Consider the following 24522-nt stretch of genomic DNA (forward strand, 5'->3'; position numbering starts at 1 on the left):
TCTGCCTTTTTGCCCTGATTCTGGGCCCCTTCTGCCTTTTTGCCCTGGTTCGGGACCACTTCTACCTTTTTGCCCTGATTCTGGGCTCCCTCTGCCTTTTTGCCCTGGTTGGGAGCCCCCTCTGCTTTTTTGCCCTGGTTGGGGGTTCCCTCTGCCTTTTTGTTTTGGTTCTGGACTCCCTCTGCCTTTTTGTTCTGGTTCTGGGCTCCCTCTGCCTTTTTGCCTTGTGCAGTGCCAGTGGCTGGGGTACTGGCCTTGGCACCCACTGGGGGCACAACCACCATAGGCACCTCTTTGGGAGCAGTTTCCAAGATGGCAGCCTTGGAGGTAAGAACTTGGATAGAATTCACTACAGAACTAACTGCTGGTTCCACCTTTGCGACTTTTTTCTCCTTTTTCTTTTTGTCCTTAGGGGAGGAGGCCAGCTTCTCTTGGGGCACAGCTGGTACTGGGGCTACAGGGGCAATGACCACGGGGGGCTGCACTGGGGTTGGAGCCACGGCCACTGCAGGTGCCCGCACAGGATCTTTGAGAAGGATGGTCACATTGGGGGCTGGCTCATGGTCAGGTATCTTCCCATTGGGTTTCTCTTCCTTTTTCTTGGTCTTTCCTTTCTTCTCCACTGTTTTCTCCTTCTTTTTCTTCTCCACTTTCTGGTGGTGCGTTTTTGCCATCTCCTTGCGCTGGTTGGCTAGGGCTTCTTCATATGACGTTTCCTTCATGGAGAAGGTGGACACCAGGAAGATGCCGATGGCAGAAACGACCATGAATCCACCAAAGACCACAACCCCCAAGGTCTGAGTGTCGTAAATATCCATCCTGGCTTGCTTTCCTTTCACCTGCCAAATACATACATGTAGGTTACTTTTTGTAGAAACAGAGGCATTTGACAGTTTCCATCCTCACCCCCGCCCCCAAACTTAAGGTTTTGCTAATCCTTCAGACTGATAAAGTCAAAGAAACAAATCCAGACAATCTCTGATGCCATCCATTCCTTCCTGCCCCTCTTCAGGAGTGAGTTTTTATGCAAAATATGAGCAGCCCCTACTAGTGCTAGGATAGGAAGTGGCAGAGAAATGGCAGAGTACAGGTGTGGACACATAATACCCTGGAGACTCAGAAGCCACAATCACAACTCAAGAGATTCTCCACCGTGGGGGTCAAAGAAGCACATCAGCATGAGCACGGGCGAGGTGTGAGACAATGGGGAGTGGTGAGGACTGGGGCATGAATGCCCCAGGAAACTAGGGGGACAGTGTCACCCAGCCATTGCTAATTATTGTAGAAATGTTGAGTGCTGTGTTGAGAGATCTGCTTTTTCACACGAGACCAGAAATCTTTTTTTTTTTTTTTTCTCCTCAAAATGAAATCGACTGATTTAAAAAAATACCATGTGAACCAAATCAAGTACTTCTGCAGGCTTTCAGCCGCATGCGTTCTGGCCAGCAGCCCCTGGCCCTCTAGCTCTACTTTGCTGCCTTCCTTTCTCTCTTCCCCAGTGCTGACAGACACAACGACCGAGCGTCAGAGACAAAAAACCTTCACACTCCTGACAAGTGATCAAGAAATTGTTGAGGAAAAAATGGCCTTCAGGAGAAGCTCCTAAAGAGTTGCTGAAGCTGCAATGTGCACAACAGGAAACAGGAAGTCCTGGAAAGCCCACCAAAGAAGAGACCTCATGTTTGGAATTTCACAGCCACAGGCTGCAAACAGTGGGGGTAAATGGTGTCACCAGACCCAATCCTCACCCCAGGGAGGGAGCCTTTTGCCTGATGACACTCCAAACAAACCAAGAGGATGAGCCACTTCTTTTCGCTGCCCCTGGACCAGAGTCCACGACTTCCGGGCTGCCGGCCCAGGCTGGGTCTGACTTCAGTGAGGAACCCCAAGAGAGTTACTTATTTGGGTGTGGTCAACTTTTATCAGCTAATTTTGATGTGACTATCACATTCCCAGTCCCCTGCACAGATCCTAGCCCCCCTTAAGAGGAGCAGCGATGGAATTAGTGAACAGAACACAAGTATAAGAAGGCAGGTAAGGGACCCTGGGTGGCTCAGTCAGTTAGGTGTCCTCCTCTTGATCTCGGCTCAGGTCATGATCTCATGCTTCGTGAGATCGAGCCCCATGTCAGGCTCTGAGCTGACAGCATGGAGCCTGCTTGGGATTCTCTCTCTCTCATTCTCTCTCTCTCTCTCTCTCTCTCTCTCTCTCCCCCCCTCCCCCACCTCTCAAAAATAAATAAACTTGACAAAAAAAAGGTGAGTCAGGGAAGATGGGACAAGAGGAAGGAGGGAACAGAAAGGGAGAGGTCAACAAGCCCCCCTCCCTGGCATGACCACTGCCTCCCAAATCTCTAGACCCTGGGGTAGGCTGGGTCCAGGCTTGCCAAGGGCTCAGAAGTAGAGATTTGTCCTCCACTGGGAGCAGGGGAGGGCAAGAGGGTGGGGATTTCTTAACAATCATGAAATCCAAATTTTGACATTAGGGCATTTTATTTTTTAATGTTTATTTTTGAGAGAGAAAAAGAAAGAGAGCGTGAGAATTGTGTAAGGGCAGAGAGAGAGAGAGGGAGACACAGAATCTGAAGCAGACTCCAGGCTCTGAGCTGTCAGCATAGAGTCCGACGCAGGGCTCAAACCCACGAACCATGAGATCATGACCTGAGCCAAAGTTGGACGCTTAACCGACTGAGCCACCCAAGTACTCTAACATTAGGGCATTTTAAAGAAGGGACTAAGAAGAGATTGTTCTAAATGCCTCAGCATTAGGTTTGAGGAAAAAAAAAATCACTCATCACGGAACACACAATTTCACTGTGGCTTTCTAAATAAGCTCTCTGCAGGAACAGGATTTAATGTACTCATGACAAAAACTCCACAGCATGTGCTCCCCCCGCGGTGACTACACCAGCTGCAGGCTATGACATTTACTTCTCCCAGACTGTCACCTTTATGGCAGCTGTGACCGCCGCAAGCCAACTCTGAGGTGGGCTCATGGAGCTTTCAAATCCTGGGCAAGTGGATTCTGACCTCTGGCCGTGGGTTCTGACGGCGTGAGCCACAGCCAGGCACCCTCAAGAGAGGCTGTCCCAAATTAGCCTTTCCAGGAACACACTCACAAGCGAGGTGTGACACTGCACCCTGTTCAGTCCCGGAAGGAATCCAGTGGGTGGGAGGGCAGGGACACGAAGGCCTGGAACGTTCTACCATCAACTTCCATTTCTTGGTGGGCATCGACCAACCAAAACTCTAGGTCCTCACGAGGAGCTCTCAAAACTTCGCCGACATGGACACATTCAGGTACAAAGATCACATTGTAATCAAATGTATTTAATCTATTCAGATGACAAAAATCCTCTGAAACACTCCCTTCCCTCCCCCGTACCCTGCTTCTTCAGAGGCAGTGTGAGACCAGGGGCCTGGGTCACCCTGGTCTGGGTCACTCCATAAGTCCCAGTGGCTTCTCAACAACTGTGCACTCAAAGGGCGGTCTTCCGTGGAGCTGCTGCAGGGTCACCACGCCGACACAGTCATCAGGCTCCCACAAAGCCGGGTCTGTTCCCCGCTGAGCACTGTGGGATCGGTGCGGCCTTGCGGTGTAGGCAGAAAAGCCAAGGTTGAAAAATGTGCCTTGAATCTTACTCAAGCTAGGCAAATACAGGATACAAAAATATACCCTCTGTTAGGAGCGCAGACTTGAGAAAAAGCTAGCTCGGGAGAATATTTTTCCTCCACAGCACACACAAACGCATGTTTGAGAGGAGCACAAGTGTGTCTTCCAAGTTGTGCAGAACGGGTTGCTCTAAAAAGGAATTACATCCCCACCGCTAATTCCTGAGTTAGAATTTCTTTAAAAGAAATCTTTCACAGGAAAATGAAAAGCCCTAGTCTCGAGAAGTAATACACTGAAACATTTACGGCTCAGGCCGTATTGCCACAAATGGCAAAGAAATCTCAGCGAAAGCCAAGCCAGCCCGCTGCTCAGCAGAAACGTCGTGGGGAGATCCCACACTCACCGGGGTGATAACGCCAGCGATGCCTTCCAACTGTGCTCTCGGGACCAGCATTCTGGGTGCTTCGCTTCTGAAATCCCCACTGTCCTAAATGGACTCCCAGTAGTAATGTCCCCCGGGTTTTCCCACTGGGCCATGCCCAGGAGGTCAAAGAATGAGGCCAGATGTGTGACCACCCACATCTTGTATGGACTGACCACAAAGGACCTGTGTTCTGTCAATTCCAGAAACTTCTGTGAAATATGTGCTTTCACTTACTATTGCTAGTACACTTGAAAGCGTAGAGCAGAGGGGTGTCTGAGTGACTTAGCTGGTTGAGCGTCTGACTCAACTTTGGCTCAGGTCATGATCTCACGGTTCGTGAATTCAAGCCCTGTATCGGGCTCTCCGCCATCAGCTAAGAGCCCACTTTGGATCCTTCATCCCTCTCTCTCTCTCTGCTCCTCCCCTGCTGTCTCTCTAAAATCAGTAAGGGTCTGGAAAGAATGGCTTTTCTTCTGTTCCTAGGGGGTAAGGATTCAGGGAACAAAAGTCTGTGGAGGACCTGAATTCTTTAGACATGGAATACATTTACCAGCTCGTGTGGCCCAACCAACGCAGTCCAATTTGGCCAGTTCAAGCCAATTTGGCAATTGAGACTTGGGTAGGTTTTGTGAAGATACCCTCAACAGCACCTCTGGGGCTGGATCTCATCACTAACCATCTGCTCTGTCATATGCAGGTGCACAGAGAAGCATGGGGCAGGGATGTGCCCAGTGGATGTCAAAGAGATCTAGCTTCTAGACACCCTTCCTGGGCACAAGGTGACCAGCCAGGCAGGTACAAAACTAAAACAGAGCGACAATAAATCAGAGACCCTAGCAGATATGTCTGCATCAGGACCACCATCACCTAATTTGTTTAAATATCGTAAAAAATATTGTGACCACTCATGTCCTACCACTCAAGCTCTTGTCTCACAGGGACTCTGAAGCAGTGTTGAGCCGGCGGGGGGGGAAAGAGTCTATATAACGGTGCTAGCCGTAACCACCTCTGTTAGATGCTGTGTTGACTGTAGGTTTGTAGCAGAAGCATTTTATGAGGTTAAGCTATCTTGTATTCCTAGTCACCTCTTCTTTTCTTCTTTTTTTAACAATTGGGTACTGAATTTTAGCAAATGCTTTTTCTTTATCCCTTGACATTTTCTCTAATCTGAAATGGGTTGAATCACAATAATATATATTCTAATGTTAACTCACAGATGGTTCGTATGGTATAAACGCTTCTTGATGTTGGGCCCTTTCTTTTTTAATGTATCACTAGTTTGGTTTGTTCAATTTTTTCATGTGAGATTTGCATGTGTGCTGCGGAGTGAGAAAACCTAGGGATCATTCTCATGACCCCGTCTTTCTGTGATCTTGGTAGCAAGGTCACTCGAGTCTTACAAAATGAGCTAAGGATGGTCCCTTTCCCCTCTCTTCTCTGTGGGTTTAGAAGAACTTGCCTGCAAAACTGTCAAGATCTGGTGTTTCCAGATCTGTTCTTGGCGGTGGCGGGAGGGGGTAAAGAGTTAACTCTTTCTGCTAATTTTACTTAACTGCTAATTTTATTTTATTTTAACTGCTAATTTTATTTTATTTTTCCACTCAGTTTTATGGAGATATAACTGTCACACAGAACTGTGTAAGTTTGGGGCACCTGGGTGGCTCAGTCGGTTAAGCGTCCGACTTCGGCTCGGATCGTGATCTCGCAGCTCAAGAGTTCGAGCCCCACGTTGGGCTCTGTGCTGACAGCTCAGAGCCTGGAGCCTGTGTCTCCCTCTCTTTCTGCCCCTCCCCTGCTCACACTCTATCTGTGTCTCAAAATAAATATTAAAAAAAATTAAAAGAACTGTGTAAGTGGAAGGTGTACAGCATAATGACTTATGCATATATTGTGAAATGACTACCACACTAAGTTCAGTGAACCTCCATCATCTCATACAGAGACCAAAACAAGGCAGAAAAAAAAAAAGGGGGAAAGCAATTTTATCCCTCGGGAGAACTGTTACTCTCTTAACAACTTTCAGACGCCCCACACACCAATGTTAGCTGTAGTCGCCAGCCAAGCCATCTGGGACCTCCCTAGCACTGGCTTATGTTGTTAACTGGGAGTGTGCACCTTCTGACCACCTTCCTGTGATTCCTCCTACTCCTGCCCTTGGTGACTGCTGGTCACCCCTTTTTCTAGGAGACTGGTTTGGGGGTTTTTTTAGATTCCACATATAAGTGAGATCACACAGAATTTGTGTTCCTCTGACACAACACATTATGTTTCACTCAGCATAATGCCCTCAAGGTCCATAAGTGGCAAGGTTTCCTCTTTTATGGCTGAATCATAATCTATTGTGTGTGTGCGTGTGTGTTCGTAACACAAACTTCCTTATCCACTCATCTGTCAATGGACACTCAGGTTGTTCCATGTCTTGGCTGTTATAAATTGCTGATTCAATATCAAGGATGATTCCAAACCAGCTTTTGGGTTTGTGATCCAGCATACATAATTTTCATTATTCCTTCCTCTAATCTCTATTGGTTTATTCTGCTCTAACTTTACAACATGGACATTTATTAATTTTCAGGCCTTTCTTTTTTCTTACAGCAAATATTTAAGGCAACAAATTTCCCTCTAAGTACTGTTGTAGCTACATACTACAAGCTGCAGCACACATACTCACTTTTTTCATGATTGTTCAGTTGTCTTTTCTAAATCCCATAAGATCTCCTAGACTCATGAGATGGTAGTGACCTTAACTTCCCTAACACATGGGGGCTTTAAAATATCACTGATAGTTCTTATTTAACTGTGTTGTCATCAGAGAATCTGTTCTGGGTGATATAGGATAAAGCTTTTAGACCTCTAATCAGGATCTGGAGACACTAATAATTTTTTACATGACCTAGGACACAGAAACATACATACATATGTGTATATATATATACACAACACTTTCATGAAATAACTCAGTACTAGTACATGTGATACATCAGTATTTTCTATACCATTAAAACATCTGAAAAGGTTTTTCACAATAAATTAAATTGATTTTGAGTCTCACAATAGGTTGGGCCTATACTCTAAAAAATACTAATTGAGGGGCACCTGGGTGACTCAGTTAAGTGTCCGATTTCAGCTCAGATCATGATCTCGTGAGTTTGAGCCCCGTGTCAGGCTCTGTGCTGGCAGCTCAGAACCTGGAATCCACTTCAGATTCTGTGTCTTCCTTTCTCTGCCCCTTCCTGGCTCATGTGCTTGCACGCGCTCTCTCTCAAAGAATAAATAAACATTAAAAAAAAAAATAAAAATACTAATTTAGATAATGATATTTGGTGAGTTTTGCTAGACTGTGGTCAACTTTTATAAATACACGTGTTCTCTATGGAGTGAAGGGTTCTATGTGTATCCTTAGCTTCAGCTTAATACCTTCTATAGACCATTTTTGGCTAATTCAATCTAATAACTATTGTGAGCTTTTAACATTTCCCACCACGTATCATGTATTTATCAGTTTCTCCTGGGAATCTGCCAATTTGGGCTTTATTTGAAGGCCATCTCATTAGGTGAACATCAGATCAGCATTGTTACATCTTCTTGATAAAGTATCTGCTATTCCCCACACCCCCTCCCCATTACATAGTGACCTTCTTTATCCCTAATAATGAACTTTTTTTTTTTTTTACATTAAAGTCTATTGTCTGATTATTTAAAAAGTTATACCAACATTTGGGAGGTTAATACTGACCTAGAATCATTTTCTATTCTTCACTTCCAACCTTTCTGTGTTCATATGTTTTAAGTAGAACTCTTAAAAATAGCATAAAGCTGGATTTTATTTTAAGACCAGTGTAGCAATTTGTCTTTTTAACTGGTAGGTTTAATTCATCAACGCCTATTGTGATTTCCTATATAATTGGACTCACTGAAACCTTGATTTTGTCATTCCTATTTATAGTACTTCCTTGCTTATTCTCCTCCCACTCCCTTTATTTCTGCATCCTATCAGGCTATTTAGGTTTTATCTCCTTTTCCTCTATGGTGTTTAGAACTTATACATGCTACTGCTACTTTTTTTTTTTTTTAATGAGTACTGAAATTATAATTAAAATGTGTTTTACTCTTCCATTTTCCTAGCATATATACTTGACCTGATTTCCCCGATGCCTCCAGCCACTTCCCCAACAGCCAAAGAACTGTGGAAGGCCTGAAGTCTGGTGCCCATCCATCTGACATGAGCCCCTTTTCCGACTTGGCACACCCCACTTCTCCATCACACACACCCCAGAATGACTCAAACGACCCAAAGCGACTTTTGTCTCAGAAAGCTCATGTTTGCATTCCCCAAATGTTTACCAATTTCTTTGTTGACCACTGCTTCCTGCGCCTCACTCCCTTCTTATTGGGTCATTCCAAAGTACATCCTTGACTAGCTCTTTCAACAACGATCCATTCTGGATCAACTTTCTCAAGTCCTCATAGACCCGCAATAATATCGTTATTCTACTCATGCTCTTCGTGAGTGGATTAACGGAGTGCAAAATTCCCTGCTGACTGTCCTTGTCTCTTACCACTTTGAAGATATTTTATCTGTCTTCTGGCTCTTTTGGGGGGAGGAGGAGTTACTATTGAGAAACATGCTACTGATCTGTTGTTCCTTTATGACATCTTAAAAAAATCTCTCACAACTTTTAAGATTCATCTTTGGAGTTCTAAGGATTCAACAAAATATTTTTTAAGATTATTTATTTTGAGAGAGAGAGAGAGAGGCAGAGAGAGAGAAGCCCAAGTAGGCTCTGTGCTATAAGCCGATGCAGGACTCGAACTCACAAACCATGAGATCATGACCTGAGCCAAAATCAAGAGTTGGACACTTAACTGACTGAGCCACTCAGGCACCTGTCAAGAAAATATTTTTAGGTGTATATCTTTATTTATCTTATTCAGGCTCATTGTGCATTCTGAGGTTGAGGGCTCATGCTTTTCAAAAATTCCAGAAAATCCTGGGCCACTTTGTGCTTAGAAAATTTTTTTGCTCCTTCTCTGGGGCAGAACTCCTAATCTGACCTCAAGCTCTCCATGCCGCCACCTGGGAAAACTCCTCAGACATACGTTCCATTTCACCAACAGTCTCTTCAGCTGAATCTAAACAGCTCTGTAACCAGTCTTTTGAGTTTATCTCTTTTCAAGTTGGCCTGGTTTTTTTTTTTTTTCTGGTGTTATTTTTTCCATTAATGTTTTTAATTATCTACTTTTATATCTTTAATAGCGATTTCGTGTCATGTCTTTGGTGGGACTTTATCAGAGGCAATCCTATCTGGGGTGAGTAGTGGGCTTGTGTCAGAGCTGTTTAATCTTTGTTACAACGGGGCCCTCAGAAAGCAGCAGCCTCGGACTAACTTTTACACAAGGCCTGGGCTTCCTATAATAGATTCTCAGGAGACTGATTGCCCCCCCCCCCCCCCCCCCCCACTGCCCCAGGACAAAACAGGTAAGTTTCTATGTCATTTCCCCTGGCTGCTAGTCCGTCCTTTCATTGAGGGTGCGCGTTTCACACGAGGGTGTGAGGGGGCCTCGGGTCCTACTCCCCACTGACGAACCCCTGTTCCCATCTAGACACAAAAGCCAAAGACCCAGGTGACTCTGGCTGACAAGACCCCACCCACACCCCATGGTCAGTTTACTTCTGGGTCCCAGTCATTTCCCTCACCATTGGTTTACAGCTTTGGCAACCTCTTTTATTACCCTGCAAGCCCAGCTAAGCTTTTAGAGAATGCCTATGAACTTTAACATTTCTAAATGTCTGGAGAAGAGGGTTTTCAGATCAACTCATCTAAATATTAAGTGTAATTTCTGATTTTTTTTTTTTACCCAGAGAAAGAAAATTTGGTTGCTAAACAATATATTCTGAAATAATTTACTTCATGAGTTAAGGGAATGGAAACGACTTAATTCCCACTTTAGAAAAACAATGCTACTCATTTTAAAGAAAGATGAAACACTAAAAATAGAAATGCATTCTATTATAAGCCTTTGCTTATTCATTGGCTATTTCAGATTCAGTTTCTACGCCTAAGGAAAAAAAATAAAGAATTGACATGTTTTTGTGTTTCTCCAAAATAATGGTCTTTGGAAAAGTAATAACTTCAAAAGGCCTAAATCTTCTGAGAACGCACAAGAAGCCTACAGGCCTCACCTCATCAATGAAGACAACATGCCTATGAGGCAGGAATCCAGAATCCTGACTTCTCAAAATGACAGCAGTTAAGATGTGCTGGCCCATGACTGAATTCGTACTGTGACTGACATCAGGCTCCCAGAAAGCAGGGACCGGTCTCTTCCGCACTGTATCCAAGCAAACCTCAGCTCATCAACACTCCCAAGTGCTCCGTGAACAAAGGCCATCAGGACAGGAGTCGCCATTTGTATGGTTATAAAGATCACACCCAACCAGAAAAGACCCGGTATCCCCCGGTAAAGGAAAAGAATGTGCGCTGGTGGTTTTGCACACCTTCGCAAACAGTTAGTTCTTGGTTCTTCAGAGTTTTCCCACTATCGCAAACGTGGTCTCTGTTTCATTTTGTTTGCTGCTGGTTGATTTCTGTAGGGTGACTTCTCCCCCCAGCAACTTTTGCCTAATTCTAGGGACACATCCTTAGATTTTTAAAAACATTTCCTAGGTATATAAGCATACTGCCTATTAATCACAGTTTTGTTCCTTTCTCCCCAGTCTTCCTGTCTTCGGCTTCACTTTCCTTGAATTTTTCACAGGGTAGGCCCTCCCAACACTGTGCTAAAGAGAAGGAAGGATCCAGGCATTCCAGTTTTTCCTGATCCCAAAGGCAAGATTTAGGTATCTTGCTGGTTAGTACGGTGTTTGCTATAGGCTTTTTGTAGAGAGCCTTTTATCAGGTTCTCGGTTCTCTTCTTGGGTCAGTGTGGATAAGTTAGATTTTCCTAGAAATTTATATATGTTGTCAGAACTTGCAAAACTCTTGCCATGTTGACGTGGAAAAAAAAGAGGTCTTCTCTGTATAATGCGTGGCATGATCCCTCCTCTGGATCCTTCAGATATTTTTAATGAGCATCTACGACACGGGTTTTACTTATTTTTACTTAGCACATGTCGCTCGTTATAACCACTTACCTTTTTAATGTCAACCACATCTGTAGTAAAGTCCCACTTTACGTTCTTGAGAGGATTTGAGCCTTTTCCTTGATCCATTTTGCTTGATATTTGTCAACATTACCTATCTTTTGTGAGAATGAAATCTTGGCTTTGTTGGATTCATCGGCTATGTAGTCACCTGTTTTTGGTTTCATTTATTCCTTCTCATCCATATTTTCTTCTGACTGGTTTTAGTATGTCTTTTTTTTACTTCTGGGGGAAGATGCTTACTTATAACTCACTAATTTTCATCCTTTCTTTTCGGATGCATGTATGTAAAGGTACACATTTCCCTGTAAACAATACTTTAGTTACATCCTACAAGGCTGGATGTGTAGCATTTTCATTATCACTCACTTCAAGACATTTTCTATCCCCCTCCCTTTTTTTTGGCCTACAAGTAAGTGCTAGAAGCACAGGTTTACAAAATTTCCAAATGCATGAAGAGTTCCTATTTCTTTTTATTCATATTTCTAGTATAACTGTGCTCAGATTACCTGCTCTGTATAATCCCAATCCTTTGATATTTGTTGAGACTTTAAGGCCCCAGATATGACCAATCTTTGAAAATTTTGAAGTCACATGTGTACTAGCTGGCTGCAATGTTTTATTTATATATATATAGTCATAGAATTTTGTTCAAAGTTCCAATCCTTGCTGATTTTTGTCTGCTTAACTGTCAATGTCAATTACTGATGGGATGTACTAAAGTTCTTCACCAGGATTATAGATTTGAACACTTCTTGTAGTTCTGTCAATTTTGTTTTAGGTATTTTGTGACGAAGTTAATAAGATGCACCCAAAGTGAAAACTGCCGAATCTTTTTTTTTTTTTTTAATTTTTTTTTTTTTCAACGTTTATTTATTTTTGGGACAGAGAGAGACAGAGCATGAATGGGGGAGGGGCAGAGAGAGAGGGAGACACAGAATCGGAAACAGGCTCCAGGCTCTGAGCCATCAGCCCAGAGCCCGACGCGGGGCTCGAACTCACGGACCGCGAGACCGTGACCTGGCTGAAGTCGGACGCTTAACCGACTGCGCCACCCAGGCGCCCCAAAACTGCCGAATCTTTAAGCTGAATTAAACTTTGATCGTTATGAAGTGCCCTTTCTCTGTACAACACTTTCAGTGAGTGTTAACGTCTCTTTTATATGCCAGTAATACAACACCAGTTTTCTTGTTTTTTGTTTTGTATTAAGTAATCTCTACACCAAACATGGTGCTCAAACTCATGACCCCGAGATCAAGAGTCCCTTGCTCTACGGACTGAGCCCGCCGACTGCCTCAACACCAGTTTTTTAATAGAATTTCTATAATGTACCTTCTTCTATCTTTTTATTTTCAACCTGTCTCCTGTAAACAGCACAAGAGTGGACTTTAAAAAATCCAGTATATCTTTATGTTTCAACTGCAGTATTTAATCAATGTATATTAGATATGAATGCTGATATATTTGAGTTTAACTCCGTAATCTTATTTTGTGCTTTTTTTCCCACCTGTCCGCTCTTCTTTTTAAGTCATCCCATTTCCCCCCTCTACTACTTTAGAATATACTGTTTCTATTCTTTAGTAATTACCTTTAAAAAAGAACACGGCAGGGTTCGCCAAGTTCAAAGTTAAACGAGCTTACCCCTTCCACTAGCTCTATTACTCCTTTTGTCTTCAGTGTTACTGTTTTCAGTATTTAATCCTATCTTTTTCTCAGTCACCCCCACCCCACGCCACATGTTACTATTATTCTTCCACATTTGTTTAGAGTGGCCCAAATATTGCCACCTTCTTTATCCTTCCTTGCTTGTACAGCTTACTCTTTCCATTTGGCATGACTTGCCTTCCAAGAACATCCTCCAGAATTTCCTTCGGTGAGGGCCTGTCAGTAATTACCTGTCTTAGTTTTCTTTGTCTTAAAAGTTATCTTGAGTTTTTGATTTTTGTTTTTCCTTTGGTTCCTGTATCATTACACTCTACATATGGGTGTTTTTTCCTTTTTTGGATGAGTGTCTCATCTCTTCTTTAAAACCCTCAGACATCATCTTGTCCAATACTGGCTCTGGCCCATGATCACTCACCTCTCCTGGAACCCCAATTAAACACACTTCTACCCTCCCCAATTCTTAATTGGTCTTACAAATTATTCATTTGGTCCTCTAAGATGAAATCTGTATATTTTCTTCTGCTTTATCTTTCAGTTCACTTATTCTCTTCAGTCTGTTGGGTTTTTTTGATTATTTTTTTAATGTTTTATTTATTTTTGAGAGAGAGTGCAAATGGGGGAGGGGCAGAGAGAGAGAGGGCCACACAGACTCCAAAGAAGGTTCCTGGCTCTGAGCTGTCAGCACAGAGCCCAATGCAGGGTTTGAACTCATGAACCGCAAGATCATGACTTGAGCTGAAGTGGGACCCTTAACCGACTGAGCCAACCAGGCGCCCCTAGGTTTTTAATTACAATTATTGAGCTGCTCATATCTAGAAGTGGTAACCTGATTCCTTTTTCAAATTTGCCAGGTCGTTTTATAGTTTCCTTTCCCTGTAGGTATTTTTGATCTTGTCTATTACTTTAAGTATAGTGAGAGGCATTGTTCAAAATCTGAGTCAACCCCTCTACTGTCTCATATTTTCACAAATCTGTTTCTGCTGGTTCTCTTTCATAGCGCTCTGCATTCTTCGTGCGTTTACTTATTCTTAACTGGGAACTGCTCACTTCGTTGTGAAAATTACACATGGGGATTCACTAAGCCCGGAATGAAGGGGCAGTCCTTCAAAGATCTGCTCATCTGTTCACTTGCAGGATGGCCCAGAAGGACAGTCTTCGTCGACTCTGAAATAAAGAACTTTAAAATTGGCTGGAGAATTTCCTCCCACTTAGGTCACGGGATCTGCATGAGGAACCACTCGTGAGAACGAGTCCTCAGGAGGGGAATGGGCTTATTTCTGCCTCCCCTTCACCCTGAGGGTGTAGCAGTCCTCTGTGGTTGCAGTTCTGAGGGGTAGGGTCCTCCATCATACTGCCTCCTGTGCCCAGAGATGCCATCAAAATTCAACGGTTGCCCCCTTTGCCAAATGCCCTCGGGGCCGTGTTTGCTGTCCAAGGCTACTCCTTTCACCGAGGTTTTGGCCTCCTATCTTCTAAGAATAAACAATCTAAGTGTCCATCGTTAGGTGAATGGATAAAAAAAAGATGTGGTCTATTTTACACACACACACACACACACACACATTCCTCAGGCAAAGAAAAGGATGAAATCTTGCCATTTGTGACCACATGGATGCACCTCGAGGATATTATGCTGAATGAAGTAAGTCAGACAAAGAAAGCCAAATACCACATGATTTCACTTGTAAGTCATAATCTAAAAAACAGAAACAAACTGAACTAAACCCAGATTTCAGCTATGGAGAACAGAGTGGTGGTTACCAGAGAGGAGGGAGGCTGGGAGTGGGAGGAGGTGAAATGGGTGAAGTTTGAACCAAGAGGTACAAACTTTCAGTTATAAAATAAATATCAGGGGGATGTAATACACACCATGGGGAATACAGTCAATAATATGGTATCAACTTTGCATGGTGACAGATGGTAACTAAACTTATCGTGGCGATCAGTTCCCAACGTATACAAATCACTACTGTACACAACAGAATATTGTAGATTATACTTAAATAAAAAAGATAGTATCTTTCAACTATTCCCTGCTTTTCAGAAGCTGCTTATTGTTGGCTATGTAGCACCTGCCCTGCCCCACCCCGTTCATTAGACTGGTCCATCCCACCCAGTCCAGCCCATCGCCAGAGCACAGTGGCCCCTCACTTCTCTGGGCTACTGACTCTTGGCACTGTTGGACCAAAAGACATTGCCATTTGGCACTCCTTGCCAAATGAAATCCCAGCCAATCAAGCTCTTAAAAGAAAAATGAGATCATCCCTGCTGCGGGACAGGAGGGCTGGTTGTGCCAGGGAGACTTACAAATCCAGCTCTGGACAGACATCCAAACCCCAGAAGAGGGGAGCCTGCAGGGTGTCCTTCCACCACCAACCGGGGCCCTGGCCAAGGATTCTCTAAGGTGGGAGGGTTTTCAGGTTAGTAATGCGTGGGTCAGGGCTCAAATGACTTCTGGTACTCGACTGCTGGCTCCTTTGTTTTTAAGAAATCCACTCAATACTCCAACACTCATTACATTACCTGGGGGCGTGGATCTGATAAAGAAATCAATCCCCAGATCAGGGCTCCCCCTTCATTTAACTGCTGAGAAGAGGAGCTGCCTTTCCACTCAGATTTGTGGTTAAGAGCACTTGCTCATGGGCAACACAACCTGACCATCTTCCACAAGCCTTTTGCAAAGGCCCACCGTGTATTAACGAATTTCCTGGCCAGACGCTCCCATCTCTGTGACCAAGGGGAAGTATGGGATGAGTGAGTTATTTCTTAGGAATAGCAAACTTCATTCTGGTTCCTTTTTAAAATCAGCCATTGTATCATATGTCCCCAGCCCTCCTGTACTGCTGGTGGGAGCAGAAATGAGTACCTGCACCTTGGGGAGAAGTCTGGCCTCTCCTCTAAAGGTGAGGATATGCCTCCTTGCGGCTCATAATCCCACTCCTAGGTACAGACCTGACGGCCATGTAGATAAGTGGTCACCACAATGAGGGGCAGGACTTTATACTTCGTAATATAACATCTCTTATATTATAAGCCCCCAATCGGAAACTGTCCAAGTACCCATGCAGAATGAAATGGGCACTGGCGATGGACTCACAAGCTGGAATACTACACAACAACGACAATGAGCTACGAGGCCAACAGCACAGATGACTCCCACACACGACATCAAATGAAAGACCCAAGAGAGCACGGGCCGGGCTTTGTGATTCCATCTACCTGGAGTTCAAATTCGATGGAGCAAATCTGTGTGCCAGAAACCAGCAGCGCAGCTATCCCTGGGGACAGGCAGCAGCTGGAGAGGGCAGAAGAGGAACGTGTGGGGGGATAATATTTCCTGATCTGCAGGTTAAACAGGGTGATCAGTTTGTGGCAGTTTAAAACTGGGCAGTGGACTCACAACAGAGCACTTTTCTGTGTAGGTACTTTGCATTACTAAAGAGTTAAAAATATATATGCCCACTCTGGTAGGAAAACCTGTATCACCCGGAACTTGAAGGAGGAGCATCCTCAGTGCCTGGAGTATCTGTGACACTGTCGCTGCTGCCACCTCCCAGCCCTCTCATGGGCATGGCCGCGTTGCTCCCACCAAAGAGGTGGGTAGCTGGGGTGGGGGGAGGGGGGAGCAGGAAGGCAGTCACCTCACAGTCTGTGGCCACGCCTACTGTGCTGGCCGCCAGACAGCACTGAGTGAAAAATCAATCCGTTCAAGGGTGCCAGGGTGGCTCAGTCGGTTAAGTGTCCGACTCCTGGTTTCGGCTCAGGTTGTGATCTCGTGGTTCGTGAGTTCGAACCCCACATCGGGCTCTCTGCTGTCAGCGCAGAGCCCACTTCAGATCCTCTGTCCTCCTCTCTCTCTGTTCTCCCCTGCTCATGCGCACATTCTCTCTCAAAAATAAACATTGAAAAAAATGCAAAGATAAATAAATACACACATACATAAATACATAAAATAAAACTGTTCAGAATAAGGCTCCAACTTAATAAGCTCCCAACTTAACAGGGAAGCAACTTAACACAGAAAACAGTGCCTGGGCTTCGGAGCCGTAGCTAAAGTTGACCTTTTCAATGTCCGCTGACACATCACTGTAAGATTTCATTAAAGGTGTCAGTAATTCATTTATTCTTCAGCACTGACCCCTTCTTTTCCTCAATCACTGTGATTGCTACTAAATTCCAAAAATTACTCGGTTTTTTTTTCCCCTTCCTTACTACAAATATCTAGAACTCAGAAAGAAATTAAAGTGTATTGCACAGAAACAAGACTACATCGAATTCCTATTCAGGATGAGCTTTAATCGAAAAGAAAACAGTTTTGATGGAGTTGAGTGGTACATTCTCACCACTGAATGAGAAGTTCCAGAAAAACATCCCACCTGGGCTTAGGGCAGAACAAGCATCTCCACCGTCCCAGGTCAAACAAATAGGCCAGATGTGCCCATCAAAAAGAGAGAGGAATCGGGGCACCTGGGTGGCTCAGTCGGTTAAGCGTCTGACTTTGGCTCAGGTCATGATCTCACGTTTGTGAGCTCCAGCGCCATGTCAGTTGGCACAGAGCCCACCTCAGGTCCTCTACCCTTCCCTCTCTGCCCCTCCCTCACTTACATGCTCTCTTTCAAAAACTAAACAAAAATGAAAGAAAGAGAAAGAAAGAAAGAAAGAAAGAAAGAAAGAAAGAAAGAAAGAAAGAAAGAAAGAAAGAGGAAGAGAGGAAGGAAGGAAGGAAGGAAGGAAGGAAGGAAGGAAGGAAGGAAGGAAGGAAGGGCAAGGAATCCAGGATCCACTTTTCATGTCTCTGCCAAGAAGCAAAGCAGAAGAGCAGGGGAGAAACAAAAGGATGGGGGGAAACCTGGGACGGACTCTTACCAACCAGACCACCTGCCTGGACCATCTTCTCCCACCTCCCCTGGTTTCCACATGCAAGTGCTCAAGGAGAGTAACCTCCATGCGGGAGGCAGCAGGTTAACCTCATCAGTTCCTGTACTCCTCGAAGTCTGACTAAAAGAGAGAATAAAATGCCAACTACAAGAAAAGAATTTTCCTCCTACCACTAAGGAACACTCTTGCTCACTAAACACAAAATCCACCTCTTCTCAGAGCAGAACCGGCACATTGTTCAAAGCAAAAATAACATTTTCTTTCCTGGTGAGCGTGTTGTCGTTGATACACTCAGTTACTCCCTGAAGCCCCACCAATGCTCATCAGCCACAGAAGGAAATCAAGGGTGCTTGCTGCGGATTCTCCTCCGGGAACTGCGGAGCAGCTGGGAAGGACCCAGTGCTGGTGAGGCACCCTGACATGGATGGGGGGCTATGAAGGGACAGGGAGGACTGAGATTAATGTAACTGGCCTGGGGGCACCTGGGTGGCGTCCAACTTCAGCTCAGGTCCTGATCTCACAGTTTGTGGGTTTGAGCCTTGTGTTGGGCTCTGTCTTGATGGCTCAGAGTCTGGAGGCTGCTGCAGATTCTGTGTTTTCCCTTCTCTCTGCCCCTCCCCTACTTGCTCTCTCTCAAAATATAAACATTAAAATATATATATATGTATAATGTAATATATATAATGTATACATATAACTGGCCTGGAAGCTTATGACACCTGGGAGAAAGCCAATGCCCAGGCCTTCCACTTAGGGTCACTTCAAACCCCTGGACTCTATGAGCAGAGCAGGATCATCCCCATTCCAAAGTGTTCCTCCATGAATGTTACTGTCAACCTCTCAACTGCAGCCAGGCTGGAGGGAATCCAAAAATCACTTGGCTCTATAATATGTTTTTTGTGTTTTATATCTGATGCTCTAGGAATCCTGACTACTTCAGGCTAAACAATAATACATTCCTAGAACACAAGCAGTAGAAAATCCTCTCCCCATTAGCTTGGCAAGGATGGGCATCCACCGTGTGCCAGCCACTGTTCCAGGCATTAGGGATACCAAGGGGAAAGAAAGCAGACAGATCCCAGCATTGGCAGAGCAGACAAAGTCAGTCCCACGTGCAGCATGTCTGGCTGATGATAATGAAGGGAAAGAAATACGGAGAAGCAGGCCAGGGAGCAGGGGTGAGGGTGGGGATCACTAGGGGCTGTCACTTTAAGTAGGGAAGAAGATGGGGGAGAGCAAGCCCTGTGGCCTTCTAAGAAACAGCGGCCAGCTGCGTGGACAGCAACAGCACGTACAAAGGCCCTGAGGCAAAAGCATACGGATAAACAGGCCGGTGTGACTGGAGCAGAGGACACGGGCAATGGCAGGAGTGAAGCCACAGTGAAAGCGGGGCCCTTGGAGGCCACTGTGAAGACTCTGGCCAAGGAGGGTCTCAAGCAGAGAAGTGCTAAGAAGGCAGGGGGTGAGAGCTAGTGAAGTAATCCACGGAAGAGAGGGGTCTGGACCAGGGTAGTGCCAGTGGAAGAGGGGAGAATGGTTGCATTCCTGCTCTGTTTTGAACGTGGAGGTTTGCCGCTGTACAAGATACAAGAACCAGAAAGCAAATAATTGAGGATAAACCGAAGTTTGTGGCCTGAAAGACGGAGCCATCTGGCCTAGCTTCGTTTTACATGAAGAGGCAATGGAAGCCCAGGGAGGACAAAGTCATGTCCAAGCTCACATAGCTTGTTTCTAGGACCAGAACCCCAACTAGCCCTTCTCCCTCTGCCCCAAACTGCAGCTCAGCGGGAGACAGTAGTGACCACTCAGGTCACACCCGGATGCCCTCCAACTCCTCTATGCTCTCAGACGCCGCAGCAGACAGTGCCCCCTGGGAGACCACCGATACTAAGCACGGAATGTAAACCAGGGTAGGAATGCTGGTGAATGAACCATGGGCCCTGCCCAGAGAGGATGACCACAGCCCCTGCCTGCCACGCAAGAGAACAGACCTGCTGTGCTCACACACTCCCATTCTCCCAAAAGAACTCCCAAATCTAGACTTTAATGAAGAAATTCTCCTTTAGAAGGCGGCTCAGCTGTTTAACAACATGAGGTTGGCCGAACAAATCTCATGTGCAGGCCAAGTTCAGTCCACACAGGGCACCATCCTGGAACCAGTCCCAAGACAGCCTAAAACAGACCTGATTCACTCACACCTTGACCAGGGTTAGGGCATGGAATTAAAGGTTTCAGTTTAAGATGGAATTTTAGTCCAACTTTTCAGCCAGCAGATGACATTCATTATTCCTATAAATAGCTGATAACTTCTAAACCAACCTCAGTGGACCTCCTCTCCCACTGAAAAGAGAATATGCAGCTGCCCATCATTCTGGGTTCTTTGTTAACTTTGGCTTTACCTTATTCTCTGTGGAGTACTAAGATAAGCCCCTTAGAACAGCCAAGAATTCAAAAAGTCTTCCCAAATACCGTCCAACGATTCTTTCGAAGTTATACAGAGAACAGAGTCCTGCAAATGACCCAGGAAACAATTTATGCCAGCCAACTATGAAAACACCAATACACTACTAGTGTAAGGTTCAGGGACCAGCAGCTGTTCCAATCTTGCCAAAATAATCGAACTCAGATGCAATACTTTGCTCACAAATCAAAGTTGCTCCCATTGCTAGACAGTGGGAGATACGCCACTCAAGGCACTTAAGGTAAACATATTAGATGCATCCGATTTTTACCTGTGGGAGTCCGGTTGCCAGTTTCAGGAGGCTCATCAGAATTTGTCTGCCCAAGGGGCGCCTGGGTGGCACAGTCGGTTAAGCGTCCGACTTCAGCCAGGTCACGATCTCGCGGTCCGTGAGATCAAGCCCCGCGTCGGGCTCTGGGCTGATGGCTCAGAGCCTGGAGCCTGTTTCCGATTCTGTGTCACCCTCTCTCTCTGCCCCTCCCCCGTTCATGCTCTGTCTCTCTCTGTCCCAAAAATAATAAATAAACGTTAAAAAAAAAAAAAAAAAGAATTTGTCTGCCCAAGAAAACAACCTTCTAGGAAGTCCGAGTTAATTTTCTATAATGCTGGATGGCCCTCTTGCCCACGCTCTCACTTAGAATTAAATATTAACTTTCCCTACAAGCCATATGCTGTCTGCCCAGTACCTATTTGGCTTGGTTTGACCATTTTGATGCTGTTGATAATAGGTAAGAACTTCCCCAGGGCAGGGCCACTATCTGTTCTGCTCCCCCACCCACTTTTTTTTTCTTGGTATGCAATTTACAATGCACACAAGGAGGCAGGAATAAACGTTTTCTAAAGGCGATTAGGGTGAAGCCCATGAACTGCCACTAAGTCAACCGCTTTTAACGTATAAAATGGGGCATTTTATGTGGTTCGACATAATATTCCTAAATGATCAAGAACAGAGACTTGAATGTTTAAAGAATTCCAGCTACCTGGAACTCTTAAAAAAGAAAAAAGAAAAAAAAAAAAAAGAATTCCAGCTATCTCCAGACCAGCATTGCCCAGGAGAACTCTCCATGATAATGGAAATGATCTAAATCTGCACTGCAAACATGGGGCTACTAAGCATTTGAAATACAGCTAGTGTGACTAAGCCATATTTTACTGGCCTCATTGTAACTGTCTTCAGCTTAAACAACTCTATGCAGCTACTGTATTGGACAACACAGTTGTAGACGACAGTTTTTTTTTTTTTAAGTTTATTTATTTTGAGAGAGAGAGAGAGGGAGGGAGGGAGGGAGAGGGGGAGAGAGAGAGAGAGAGAGAGAGAGAGAAGAACCACCAGAGGAGGGGCAGAGAGAGGGGGACAGGGGATCCAATGAGGGCTCTGTGCTGACAGCAGAGACCTCGGTGTGGGGCTCAAACTCCCAAACCGTAAGATCATAACCTGAGCTGAAGTTGGACGCTTTACCGACCGAGCCACTCAGATGCCCCTAGATGACAGTTTCTTTGCACGAGAAACAGGTCTCACTCATTTATATTTAATGTTTGAAGGCCCAGCATGCAGGAGACACTGCATAAAGAAATGAAAAATACCTTTTTGCACTGATCACATTTTCAACTGGCTGTCTACCTTTCTTCCTCTGAAGCTCTTAATTCCAATCTTCTAGATCCATGTCTTCCCTTGAGTAGTTACTATCCCAGTAAATGTGGAATTACAGGACCCTGTGGGTGAACATTCAGAAGGCCATGCCCACACTGCCCAGGAACTGGGCAACAGGAACTGGCCTGACAGCCACCTGGCCTGCTGGGCCTCCACATTTCCAGCGGTAGAATGGGAACAACACCTTTCCTATAGAATGAGGTTGTGCAAGGCCTAGGTACACACTGAAGTTGTGGACTCTATTTCTAAACAGTAAACCTTAAAAACAAAACGGGGCTCAGCTTGAGGTGTCCAATAAAGTAGTTGGATAACTGAGAGACTATTGACAGGTATGGCCGTCTACCAGTCAACATTCAACATGTTACAGGCCAGGCCTTAACTACAGTAGACCCAGGATGTACAGATGGATAGCACAGACTCTGCCTCTGTAATTCAGACTGACCATTATTTTTTCCCTCCTGAAGCAAGATTTTAGGGCAGAAAACTCTGCTATCTGGAAAGAACTTTTGAGTCCCTGCCTATGTGTCATTCATTAGCTAAAGTTCCCAGAGATAAAAGAACAATGAGTCTGGGGTCCTGACACTTTTAAAAGGTGTCCTTGTTACATACACAGTAAGCCAATATTCCAGTTAAATCATTCCCATTCAACCACTTAGACAGAATTTGGTACTGTATAATTATTGCAGCCTGTTGACTCTTCAGCAAAGAGCTTGGTTGCTCAAATGTGACTCAATGACTTGGATTTATCTAAAACTCTCCCATCACCAAAAAAAATATTCATACACCAAGGTACCACTCTAACTTCTAAACTCTTTATAGACGTTGAGAGGCTGATTCCTAACTACAAAAGAAAGGAGTCCTGTTATAGCAGAGTGCTTATGGCTCTCCCCACTGGCCATCCTCTGCTTCCAAACCCCAAGACGCCTCACTTGTCCCCATCCCAGCCACCCTGCAGGCCACGTCTGCAGTGCTCCAGGTTAAGGGAAAACTTAGCCTAGTAGGAGGTATGCCCCCACTTTTCCTCCTTTGCTTAAATAGAGAAGGAAGTGGTATCTCCAGGACCTTAGAATCGGAAGCTTCTTTTCTGGAAGGGAAACAGGTTGGCAGCCCCTGGTGGAGCTGACCTTTAGAAAGTTCATGAAGTAATTGAGACATCACCACCGTAGGCAGCATGCTGCAGGATCACCAGGACCTCTCTGGTGTCAGATTAAGAGGAAGTTAAGAGCACACACAGAAGGAAAGTGTAAGGAGGCAGGCAGAGACAGTAGGAGAAGGCTTCCCAACTGTGCAGAGCTGGCATAAAATGTGCAGCTGTCCCTCCTAAGACTACAAGAAAGAAGACCCAGGTTTCTAGAAACACTCAGCAGCCAGAGTTCTAAAGAGGTATCTAGCCTAGGATGTGAGGTCCTAGTGGGCCCACTTCCTCAACCTCCAAAATATATCATCCAGATGCCCCCAGCCAGCACAATAAGCAAACAGTGGTGGGAAGCTCCCAAGCACCCTTTAAAGTTTCATTTCCTTGGTGCTTCCCAGTCTCTGCTGACCTCCGACCTCCAGGAGTATTGCCAAACTGCCGTTTGTTTGCACAAGGTCCTAGTTTTTCCCAGCACTTGTGGGGGAGGCTCCTCTAACCATGCGGTGAGAGAGTAGGTGGTTATCTCTCCAGGCTACAGATAAGGAAACCCAGGTTCGGAGAGGTTAAGGGGCTTGCGCAGGGGGTCTGTAAGAGAGGCATCAGGGTGGACCCTGGGACTTCTGCGAGCCTTCGGTCTGTGGCAGGCGGGCTGGAGTCAGCCCCAGACTCCACCTCCCTCTGGTGCCCCACAAGCCCCTAAAAACTCATCCGAGCATTAACAGGCAACACTTGTTGGCTATTCCTTACGCGTGCTGGGTCTTCACATTCCTCTTAAGTAGAAATGATAAGCAACCCCGTTTTTCAGAGGGAAAAGCGGGACACCCGAAGTGAGGCAGCTTGGCCCTGGTCACCCTCAGAGCTTCAGGGATTTCAAAAGCCCACTCCCTTAATCGTTATACCACAATGAGCTACCATTTATGGTCTGTACGCTGGGGAAGGGTCCCTGACGCTTCCCGGACACCCTACTGGAAGCGCGGACCCCAGCCCGTCTTCCCTGCCCCAGGGCGCGGACTGGGGAACCCGGCGGGCTGGGGCGAGCGCCAGGCCAGGTGCCAGCGCGCCCCGGCCCGCCGGGCCGGAGGTGCCCGCTTCCGCCCGGGCATGGCACCGCCGGGCCATTCATCGTGGCGCGGGCGGGGCGGACCGGGCAGGGCCCGGGTGGCCCCGTCACCCCGCTGGGCGCCCTCGCGCCGGGCTCCGCGCGGCCCGGCCGGGAAAACGGTGCCCCTAGCCCCGCCGCCAGGGGGAGCAGGGAGCCGCCGCCCGACTCCGGGAAGTTGCCATCGCGGCCGCTCGGGAGTCCGGACCCCGGACGGCCCCGGTGCTCTCACGGCGTCCCCTGCAGCCCGCGTCCCGGGCCCGCCCTGTCGGGGGCCGCCCGCCCCCCGGAAGCGCCTTCAGGCCGCAGCCCGCAGGCGGGCGTGCTGGGCCCGCGGGCCCCCCATTCAATCCCGCCCTCCTCCCCCCGACCGGCCCCCGCCGCCTTCCGCCCGCTCCCCCCCCACCCCTCCAGCCCGGACTCCAGCCCGGCAACGTCATCCGGCCGCTTCCC

At 46.0% G+C, this 24522-nt stretch overlaps 1 protein-coding gene across 9 annotated transcripts in view; it reads right to left on the minus strand.

Moving 5' to 3' along the window:
- RRBP1 (ribosome binding protein 1) overlaps positions 1-24522 on the minus strand; it is a 66688-nt gene that overhangs the window by 41463 nt on the left and 703 nt on the right. For 4 of the 9 annotated variants that reach the window (XM_040447764.1, XM_040447761.1, XM_040447760.1 and 1 more), the window contains exon 2: positions 66-839. In XM_040447764.1, coding sequence (XP_040303698.1) covers positions 66-818 — 753 coding nt within the window. In that variant the 5' untranslated portion in view covers positions 819-839. Of the gene's footprint in view, positions 840-24522 lie in introns of all 9 variants that reach the window. The other 5 variants (XM_040447757.1, XM_040447756.1, XM_040447763.1 and 2 more) reach the window with 4 other exon arrangements.

The sequence above is a fragment of the Herpailurus yagouaroundi genome, unplaced genomic scaffold (genome assembly GCF_014898765.1).
Source record: "Herpailurus yagouaroundi ecotype Mexico unplaced genomic scaffold, PumYag 196, whole genome shotgun sequence".
NCBI lineage: Eukaryota > Metazoa > Chordata > Mammalia > Carnivora > Felidae > Herpailurus > Herpailurus yagouaroundi.